Source organism: Maniola hyperantus, chromosome 5 (genome assembly GCF_902806685.2).
Source record: "Maniola hyperantus chromosome 5, iAphHyp1.2, whole genome shotgun sequence".
In the NCBI taxonomy this organism is placed as follows: Eukaryota; Metazoa; Arthropoda; class Insecta; order Lepidoptera; family Nymphalidae; genus Maniola; species Maniola hyperantus.
The window spans coordinates 8,908,115-8,919,531 of NC_048540.1; the positions used below are offsets into that span (position 1 = coordinate 8,908,115).

At 34.7% G+C, this 11,417-nt stretch overlaps 1 protein-coding gene across 1 annotated transcript; it reads right to left on the minus strand.

Annotated features, from left to right (window-relative positions):
* Positions 1-6,374: 6,374 nt before the first annotated feature.
* Positions 6,375-10,454, minus strand: LOC117982545 (uncharacterized). The gene is made up of 5 exons (XM_069498591.1): positions 10,353-10,454; positions 9,426-10,045; positions 7,880-8,545; positions 6,774-6,986; positions 6,375-6,689 (listed from the first exon to the last, which is right to left on the minus strand). The coding sequence occupies exons 2-5, from the start codon at positions 9,613-9,615 to the stop codon at positions 6,625-6,627; spliced, it is 1,134 nt and encodes a 377-aa protein (XP_069354692.1). The 5' UTR covers positions 9,616-10,045; positions 10,353-10,454; the 3' UTR covers positions 6,375-6,624.
* Between the last annotated feature and the right edge of the window lie 963 nt (positions 10,455-11,417).

Consider the following 11,417-nt stretch of genomic DNA (forward strand, 5'->3'; position numbering starts at 1 on the left):
TGGATGAGGTGCGGGTGTGAGGGACTTTCCCCCCCCCCCCCCCCCCCAGCCTTATCGACATCCATCTCGACCTGTCCCGTACTATGCGTATTTAGGTAGTGGCAGAACTTACTTATTGGATACTAGCCTCTGAAATAAAGCAAAAAAACCGAGGAGGTCATAGCAAACGACGAACGATTTTTCGAACATATACTACACTACCATTTGATTTAATCGCACGCTAGAGGCAAATCGACGTCAGCGTCTATCGATTGCGCTTATTTATTTTGCCTATTCGAACCGCAATCGACAAATGGTCCACTGTAAATACGAACGCAAAGCTGCTACAAACATATTTATATTGGCGAAATTTTAATTAAAATTGATAAAAATATGATGAATATCCGATGTCCATTGCCAAACAGTACGTATTTTCAATGTTATAAGACGTGTATAAATAACGAAATAACGAAATAAAAATACTCGGACTTACGATTGATCATAAATTAACATTTAATAGTCATATCCAAAACATTTGTAAGAAAGCCATAAATATCTATACGCCATTAGCTCGGACAGCAAAAACACAGTGGGGACTGAATCCGGAAATTATCAGAACGATATACAAAGCAGTAATTGAACCAACAATAATGTACTCATCCAGCACATGGGCGCCGGCTGCAGAAAAAATTACAACGCAAAAGAAATTACGTACTGTGCAAAGAGGATTCGCACAAAAAATATGTAAATCCTATCGCACAGTGTCTTATAACGCAGCAGTGGTTCTGGCCGGACTCATTCCATTGGATGCAAGAGTCAGAGAAGCTGCGCAGCTTTACGAGGCGAAAAGAGGGAGACCACCGTCGATGTTAGCTAATAAGGAAATTGAAAATAGAGTCTGCTTTCTTCTTGCTCCTCACCCCGCCAAAGAGCCGAATATAGAATTTTCTTGTTTAGAAGATATGGAAGAGCTGACAGTAGCTGCGAATGGAATAACCGGACTGAATATATTCACCGATGGAAGCAAGACAGATGATGAAGTGGGTGCAGCTCTGACCTGTTGGGAAGATAGGGAAGAAACGCACAAAAAAAAGTTTCGTCTCGAGGCTTATTGTACAGTTTTTCAGGCAGAGCTGTACGCGCTCTTTCAGGCAACAGAATATGCCTTTAAAACGACCGGAAACCAGGTGAATATATTCAGTGATTCGAGATCCTCACTAGAATTGCTTAAAAACATGCAAGTTTTTCATCCATTAGGCTTTGCTATCAAAAATAATTTAATAAAATTAGAAGAAATAGGTAAACTGGTAAAATTATTCTGGATACGAGCCCACGTAGGGGTGCCGGGCAACGAGAGAGCAGACATGTTAGCAAAGGAGGCAGCAAACGAATCAAGAACACAAGCTGACTATGACAAATGCCCAGTATCATATATAAAAAAAGTCATAAGGAAGGAGACTATAAATCGATGGAACCAAAAATATATAGAAGGCGAAACTGCAAGCATAACTAAAGTGTATTTCCCCACAGTAGAACTGGCGTACAAATTCGTAAGGGAAATAAACCTAACACCGATTTTGGTTCAGGCAATGACGGGACATGGAGGTTTTGCCGCCTATCTTTACAAGTTTAAATGTAAGGATAGCCCGTCATGTGTCTGTGACCCAGACCAAGAGGAAACTGCTCTGCATGCCATTGTGGAATGCCCCAGATACGGAAGAGCACGGGAAGACCTACAGCAAATAATAAAAGTAAATTTAACTCTGCAGTCGATCCCTGAAATTATTATGAATAGTGAAATAAGAAAAAGGTTTTTAAAATTTTGTACATGTGTAGTAAATAAAACATTAGATAGAAATAAGTCAAGATAGTAGCTAATTAATATTTGAAGCCATAATTAAAGTTAATTTAAAATAAGATATATAAATAGAAAATGTAAGAAATTATGTATATAATATATTATTGGAATAATATGTTACATATGCATATAAATATAAGTCTGAATAGAATAAGTTAAAAAACGTAAGGCTATTATTAGCTTAAAAATCATGATCACAGTACAAAAAAAAGAACCTGTTTCATGACAATATAAAAGAAAAAGGTAAAAAAAAAAAAATGCCGTGTTAAGCTATACAAAGTCTCCGATAACCATGTCGGAGGATTGCCAGCGAAACATACAAAAAAAAAAAAAAAAAAAACCTGGTAGGGATTAGAACTTACTTATTGGATACTAGCCTCTGAAATAAAGCAAAAAAACCGAGGAGGTCATAGCAAACGACGAACGATTTTTCGAACATATACTACACTACCATTTGATTTAATCGCACGCTAGAGGCAAATCGACGTCAGCGTCTATCGATTGCGCTTATTTATTTTGCCTATTCGAACCGCAATCGACAAAATATGGTCCACTGTAAATACGAACGCAAAGCTGCTACAAACATATTTTTATTGGCGAAATTTTAATTAAAATTGATAAAAATATGATGAATATCCGATGTCCATTGCCAAACAGTACGTATTTTCAATGTTATAAGACGTGTATAAATATACAAGAATACATAATATGTGTACCTATTCATGAGTTCGGTTCGGTCGCTTACAAATTATGGTGCATGGTGGTTAGCATTAAAAAGACTATTGTAAACCTCCTAATGGGTGATATCTGTTGCTTATAATTACAGTAAAAATGTTGCTTACTATACTTACTAGAAAACAAGTTATCTTGGCGACGCATTAGCGAAATTACATAAATCCTGAAGCAAGAAAACTCCTTGGAACTAAAAGTTTGACACGTGCGGCATTTATTGATTCTGTGAGACAATAAATCTCCTGAATATACTTACCATCATTAGAGAACTATGATGCTACGCTCATGATAACAGTGGCAGGATATTCATGAATTTAGGATAGTAATTAATTTGATCTCAAAATCTCTAAGAACATTTGGTGAAATGCACTAACTTTTACTAGTAAACTGTTGTAAAGTGAACTAACTCCTTTTGACCAAAGGTAGTTATACCGCTTTGACAGAGTTACAACGACATAACGTTAAATCACGTTAAATGCTGTTGAAAACTAGTTCGTAATACCTACTTTCAAGTTTAAAGGTCATGCATTACATCAAGGAGGTAGGTAAGTTTCGTATTTGCTCCTTGCCTTCTGATATTATGTTCGAAGTTAGAACTTAGAAGTAGGTACCAGTAAATGAAAAATATAAACCTATGAAATGTGTAGCTAACTACTCATCGCGAACAAATCAAACACGACACCTTTATGTTGTAAGTTGTCGTGAAGTTGGGTAGTCTCCAGACTGTCCGGGTAGCAGCATCAGATTGAGATTTCAGTATAAATCCTACCCCTTTTCATAAAGTATAATCACAGGCAAGTAGCAAATGCAGATTTTAAAAGCCCTTCAAGAAAAAACAAGGCATCCTAAATTAAAAATTAATGAGGGCTGGAGATAAAAAAACAAAGATAAATGTTTGAAGCGTTTGCTCTTTAACATGTTTTGTCGAGATTTCTTCTACTTGTAGGATCTAGACGCACTCCTCAGCCAACTCAAAAGATGTGTCATTAAAAACAAGATGTGCTTAAGCACCTAACTGTATTTTTCGTTACGTATGTGCTCTAACTTTTTCCTTTTCACTTTTTTTATCGTTTAAAAAAGCTTGTTGATAGTTTTTAATAAGTTGGTAAGATTTTACTGCCGAATCGATTACAGCAGAAGATGCAGAATAGTGAAGCCTCCTATAGGTACGCTTCATCATCATCATGATCAACCTATTATCGGCCCACTAATAGCACAAGTATTTACCAAAATATAGCACAGAATGAGAGTGATTTGTGTAGTCTGTTGAGGAGTTCCAGCCCTGGAGATACTAATAAAATATTTTCGCGTTATGGACCAACCTGACAGTTAATCAAAATCTCTGTCCCGGCTGTACTCACGTGTGTAGTCGACGTTAGCCCGACTAGTTTAGAACCCATACGGGGTCCTTTTTCAAGGGAGTCCGTTCGCGTTCGCGCCGCGGAATGGAAATCACTCACGGTAGTTTAAATGCTAAAATAATCAAAATCTACTGAGTAGAGCTATTAAGTGGAAACCGATCAACTGGCGAATACAAGACTGCCAAAGACATCGCTCTCGTAGTCGGGAAAAACCGATTTGAGCGCTTTACATAAGAGTTCTTAGAGGTAAAGGAAACCTCTCTCGCGTTTTATCAAAGCTTAACGATCTCAAAAAACCTCACTTTATGGTAAAAGCGGACACATCACGGAAAACCTTTGTTTCAAATTTCTTTTGTAATCTGCAACCACTCTGCAACTATAAACGCTAAACATTTTTTTCCTTTTGAATATAGCACGAATTTAATATCAAACAAAAATATGCATTCAGCTTTAATTAAAATATTCGAATACTTAATGGAACATTTCGTGAAACATCAATGAAACATGATCACACGAAGACGAAACTGAAGACTACTGTCTGTGTTCTAGACTTATAATATTTCATTGGAATTTAATATTTATTTATTTTATTTATTTTATTTTTTTTTTTTTTAAAGAATATTAGTCATGTTAAATGACTAATATTCCCCTTTCCTCTCCAATTAAGCGTCAGGCTTGTGCTAGGAGTAGGTACGACAATAGTGCAACGGGCGGGGTTTGAACCGTCGACCTTTCGGTTTTCAGTCCACTCCTCTACCGGTTGAGCTATTGAGGCTCTAAATAATTGTTTCCGCGCGACAAAACGGTATCCAAATATTATTCGTCTACGCTGGATACTTAAAACTCAAAACTGCATCATTGATTGCTTCGAATAAAGAGTTTTGTTGAGTAGCGATGTCCGAAAATTTGCTTACCGAAGCTGGTGTACCAGTCGTGCTTCTTATAATCAATTAGCTGTGAAATCATTCTTATTGATCAACTTTGCATGCAAATGACACTATGGAACACATGGTAATTTTATAAAACCGCTTCAATAAATGAGTACTTCTATGTTTCGTGATTATAATAAATTTGATAAGTACCTACTGCATATCATATGTTCATATCAAAGAACACTGATGAAATTGTAGCGCAGGCCAAAAGCTAATAATAAAAAATAGGAACTAAGTACTCGACAATGCTAAATACAAAAGCTACATTTTCATCCAACAATGCAATGGTCTAAAAGACATTTTACTGGCATGTTCTACTTCTATTCTATAAATGCGAGATGTTTTCCGTCTTGCAGTGCTCTGTTCCTCTTTTTATTTTATGACAGATTTATTATAATCACGACTCACGAGAGAGTAGGTAGGTACTAATTATTATTATTACCTACTATTATAGCTGTTGTTGTAGAAATAGGGCTACTAGTTGTTTTCGTAGCATAATAATCTCTAGGCAATTAGAAACTTTAGGCAATAGCGGTTACCTAGGAAATCTGTTTTTTACTATTTGAGTCATAGGTATGATGTAGTGTAGTAGCCACAATATCTTTAATTTTAGGCACTGAACTCAGAATGCAGACATTTATTTTCATTATTTTCTAAATCAAACGTGGTTAAGCAAATATGGAAGTAATTCCACATTGATTTAGAAAAAATTGGTATTTCACTAAATGTAGGCACACCCAATCCTTCAATCGTAAGAATTAAAAAACCCAATCTACAAAATATACTTTCTACGGTGAGGTTGGCATTTTCCAATAAACAGATATACGAATTGTAGGTAGGTACTTACAGAAAATAAGCCGCAAGAAAACGTATTATACCTACTTAATATTTCTTACGTAGGTACCATTTTCTAATTCCGGTATGTCGAATGGCAAAAGCGAACCCGCGGCTAATACTCTCGCAAAAAGCTTCCGATTATCTCATGACGTGACTGTTTGAGGACGGAGCTCACCCACGTCTTGTTACCTCAAATATCTATTCAACGAGCGTGAGCCTTGTAATTTATCCGGAAACCTTGGTAACGTATTTTATTCAAGCGTGTATTTTTACCTAAGTATTTAATCTAATTTATATGTGGCTTATAATGTATTTTTTATCTGATGATTTTTATTAAAGATTCTCATTATAAGTATACCTACCTAGATGATGCCCGCGACTTCGTATACGTCAATTTAAAGTTTTTAAAAATCCCATGGAAGCTCGTTGATTTTCTGGGCTAAAAAGAAGCCTATGTCCGGGATGCAAACTATCTTTGTGCCTAGAAAATTTCGTCAAAATTGGTTGAAAAGGTACAGACTGACAGACAGACATTCACACTTTCGCATTTGTAATATTAGTATGGATTATCATGAATGAATGATGTAACTATATTCATATAGGTGGATTCACAATTTAGACATAGGTATTTTGAGAGTCAATTGTATTGCATTAAAAATGTACATACTATGTAAATTATTTAATTATAATTTTCTTATAAAATATCGACAAACTATATCTACTTACCTACTTATACTTATTCAATTTATTTCATTGTGATTGTAGGAGTGTTATCTTGAACCTAGTTTACTTTGGTTCTTAATATTCTTATAAATATCGTTTTTTATCGTAAAAAGTTAAAAATTGACTGATTTTGCATAAAATAAATAAATATGAGTTTTGAGACTATAGTAGGTATACTTAAACCGAAGACGTGTTTGTAAAGTTACGTGTTTGTGTCTTCCATTGCGTGCATTACTTTCGTTGTCTTCAATGCTTGAGGAATTCCGTCTGTAACATTAAACAAAAAAGATATTTGAAGTACTAAAAAGTTAAAAAAAAAACAAAAACAGTTCAATATTACAAATTTATTACCTTCATCATCAACTATTTCGGTTATTTCTTCAACTTGAGTGCCATTAGGGTATATTGTAATCTTGGTCTCCTTTTTTACCTGTGGCGACGGTGGGACAAAGAAAAAGTAAAGGATATTATGTGTGCCATTTTGCAGTTTATCCCAAAAGTTTCTATCTTGAAACCAAACCCCAGAATAGTCAATGTTTTCCGAAATTGGAGAGTCTGGCGAGCCTGTAAGTTAATAAAGGGCTAACATTAAACCATGGTAAAAATAAATATCCAAGAGCGGGAAATAGTAAAAGGGCCAATCCGAAAGAGGGAAATCGACATGAGGGCATCAGTAGAATTAATACAATGGAAGAGAAAATCCATGACCGTGAAACGTGTTTTACGGTCGTAGTTTTTCTCCTCAGGGGCCTTTGCTAGAAAGCAAATCAATAATAATTAGTGCAAGGTGTATTTTTTTATATAATAATTATAAGTAACAAGCTGCCCCGGCGAACTTCGTATCGCCTAACAGTCGATTCTTTTTCAGGAGTTTTTTTAAATTTTTCTCTCTGTAAGAACCATCTCCGTACTTCAAGGAATATTATGAAAAAAGAATTTGCGAAATCGGTTCAGCTGTTCTCGAGATTTGCGATCAGCAACACATTCAGTAGAGATATGCAATTTATTTATTGTGAATAGTAGATAGCAGAAGTCTGTTCCTGGTGTTTGGGACACCAGGAACTCGGACTTCTGAGAGTGGTGCTAAACATCTACTAATAACGTAATACGTAACCGAATAGATCATGTGATAAACAATACTAGATTTCAAATACTATCCTGCTAAAACCTATCCAGGTGCAAATATAGATCTGACTATAATCCTACGATCATCGTTTTAACATGTATATAATCTAAAATACTAGATGCCTAAAATATATAACATCAAGGGAGACTTAAACAAATTAAAAAATTTAAACATCAAAGGATAGCTACACCATAATACTTAATTATTTACTACTTACTCATTATTGGCAATGCTGACAAAATATTTGTATGCTAAAATTTGCTTTATTAGCAAGTAGGTATCTTTTATCACAGAATTAGGAACATTAAAATATTTGATATTTTATACTAACATGATGCGATATTATTATTGTCTGTTTCATCTTCCTTACTATTTATTGGGATCCAACTAGATGGAGTTTTATTATTATTTTTATCTTCGTCCTTAAAATTTATCTCTTTTGGCGGAACAGTTGTAATATTTTGCAAAGGTCTGCTTAAATCATTGTTCTCTGAGTTTTCCTGTGGCATGTGCGTTTGAGTAGGTATCTTTTTTGTTAGATCTTGCTTCGGTGTGCTATCTGATGAAAACGCTTTGAGTGGTACTCTTGATATCGTTTCTTTTACAGGGGAGTGTTCAGACAATTCTGCATTTTGATTAGGTTTTATTACAACTGCATCTTTATTTTTTGATTTTTCCGGAAAAAAATCTTTCGCTTTTTGTTTAGTTAATGGAACTGCTGAATGATGTGCATTTGTAGATGAAACACCTGATTGGTTTTCAAATATCGATGCAGGCATTTTTTTTTTATTTGTTTGAGCATATTTTTCTAAATCCGTAGATTCGATCGTAATATAATTAGGATACTTGTCAGCAATCATCTCCAAGTTATCAATATGCTCAACTGTTCCGTCAGTGTGTACTACCATGTACCGTTTTAAATTTTTAGCAGATGCGTGAAGACTGTACAGTTCTTTTGCTTTATTTATAACGCGTTTTGGTAAAGAATTAAACTTATCTGAAAAAAAGTCATCATCATTACAACAAGATACCTATCCCAAGAATTCAAGAATAATGTGTCTCCTAATGAAAACTGATTAATCAGATAAATATCATCAAACTAATTCATCAGCATGAATAAATGTAGGATAAAATTAAAATAGCTAGTTTTACCTACTCATAGATTAGATTCAAATTTTAGTAAAGTACTAAAGTATCAGCTCTCTATTTATGCTCTTTACTAGCTTATGCCTGGGATTTCTTCCGCGTGGACTACACAAATTTCAAACCCCTATTTTACCCCCTTAGGGCGGTTACGCACTCATCCAATCTGAGTCCGTGAAAATACGTTCCAAAGTAGTCATAAAACTATTTGTATGGTAGCTTATGACAAGACGTAGATATTTTTCATACTTATCCGTATTTTCACGGATTCAGATCGGATAAGTGCGTAATCGCTCTTAGGGGTTGAATTTGCAAAAATCCTTTCTTAGCGGATGTTTAAGTCATAGTATCTATCTGCATGTCAAATTTCAGCTCGCTCCGTCCAGTAGTTAGACATGTGCGTTGATAGATCAGTCAGTTAGTCATTCAGCCAGTCAGCTTTTCATTTTATATTTTTAGAAAAACGACAACAAAAGACAACAAGTCGCGACAGTCAGTTTAAAACATTGACGTAGTGGTTTAAAATCACAGTATCTTGTCAACTGCAAATTATTGCAATCTCTTATCTATTCACAACTAACACTCCTTGTTACGAATCTAAAAATTGTTGATTAGGTACTATGCCTGGAATATCTTATATGACCGTGCTATTTTCATCTTATACAAAATTTCAGCTGTTGGATTTTGAAAACTGGTTTAGGAAAATTGTGCTAGAACTCCAGGTTTACTCATACCTTCATCCAATTTCAAATTTGTTACTGAGGGCAATTGTCGCTCCGGAGGACTTCCCAGTGAAGTGCTTGTTAATGAATTTATATTCTCCAAAGATTTTCCTTGTAAGTCTAACCTGGTTTCTTTTTCTGGATTCAAGGGTTGTTGTTTAATGCTCGGTTGACTATGATAATTATAATTGGTTACTTTCATGTTTGAATTTAAATATTCACACTTTTGTAAGTATTTGGCATAGTGGTATTTCGTCTGTCAACTCTAAGTAAATTCCTATTCACATTATGTCTTGTAATTGGTAAAGATTCACTAGGTTCTGGTCCATGAGAGTTTTCCTGCTTATTGTACATTGAATTTGTTTGTTTAAGGTTCCCACTCTCAGGTGCAAACTGGATATTGTCTTCAGGTTTACTTGTTTGATATGAACCACGGGCTAATCCTTCATTATGGAAGTTTTTACTATGCTCCCCGTTCAAATCTTGTAGCAAAGTACGCGTTAGTATTGTTCCTGCTGGATTTTGGACAGGACGGTCGCCACTAGAAGTTCCACTATTTGTTTGGAAGACAATATTCTCTGTGGGCTGTTGATAAAGCACATTTCGTCCATTATTTGGACCAGGCGTCGATACTGAAATTTTTTTATTTTATTTTAGAAATATGTACTTAAGTATCTAAATGGTTTTTAAAAAGTATTTACCTATTTACACTGGTAAAATATTTAAAGTAAGAAAAAAAATGAATACCTACGTATTTTAAACAGATTAATCAATAATGTAAGTATAATATAATAATTAGCATGAAATATGGATTCATATAAGAAGAGCAACTTGTAAAAATAAGTAAAATTCGAAAGTATATTTTTTTTAATTTTATGCCCACACACAAGCACAATTAGAAAATATAAAATTCAGACAATTAGCTAACTAAGTACTTACCAACAGTATGAAAACATAAAACAACACAAAACTTAAAATTATTCATTGTCGTCCACCGCGAATTCAATTCATCCTATTCTAAACGCTACAAAGAGAGGCATGTCATTATAAATTCGTAAAAAGCAAACAAAACCGAAAAGCTGTTCACACATTCTCTATTGTTTGAAGGAGTAAGCACCTATACATCATTGCCTGAAATTCAATGTTTGCGCAAATGTAGGGTTGAAATCAACACTACGTAAGTAAAATAATTACAAGTGGGTACCTAGTTATATGTACCTAGTAAATTTATGAACCCAGTTTATAAGAAATCGAGTAGTTACGAACGGACATAGGAACGGGCATTTTCCACCAGTTCCAACTGGTTTTTCACTCCAAATGTTTTCAAACATAGATACCTATAAATTAAGTATAATATGTATATATTATTTCGATACCCACTCGAGGGTCGAAAAAAAATTTTTTTTCAGCGCACATAAAAGCGCCATAAGATCAGCCATTTTGTATTTTTAAGAATTTTAGCTCCGTAGTGAGTGACACTCGCGCCATCAAAATAATTTAATGACGCATCATTTATCAAAATCAGTTCAACCGTTCAATAGTTACAAGCGGACATAGGAACGGGCATACATACCTACATACAGGTCAAACACAGAACCGTCCTTTGGGCTTCGCCGCAGTCGGGTAAAAAGAGGATGGAACTTCGGACAACAGCTAGTTATTTGTAATAATTTAGATAGTAGGTACCTACAGTATATTGTCTACTTTTAAGCAAAAACTAATTAGTATACGTAGGATCTTATAGGTGTACCTAATGCGTAAGATATTTTTTTAATGTAGTTAACAGTAGGTAGGTACGTACCCAATGCTATTGCGATGAAATTAAAGTCTTTGTGCATAATATTATAATATTTTACTTTTAGGTATTTAACCGCATCTAGCGTATTATAATAGAACCACGTTAAGTACCTACCTATTACCTAAGTTGGGAAGCTTCTTTCTCAGCAAAATAATTTTCCTTGTTTACATAACAGTACCAACGGCTTATACTAGATGGCGCTTTAA

Bases quoted from the DNA above. Each gene is read 5' to 3' on its own strand.
- LOC117982545 (XM_069498591.1), bottom strand. From the start codon at position 9,615: ATGAAAGTAACCAATTATAATTATCATAGTCAACCGAGCATTAAACAA. The intron at 8,546-9,425 runs GTATGAGTAAAC...ACTTTTTTTCAG, and splicing joins AAATTTGAAATTGGATGAAG to ATAAGTTTAATTCTTTACCA. The intron at 6,987-7,879 runs GTTAGTATAAAA...ATTAACTTACAG, and splicing joins CAATAATAATATCGCATCAT to GCTCGCCAGACTCTCCAATT.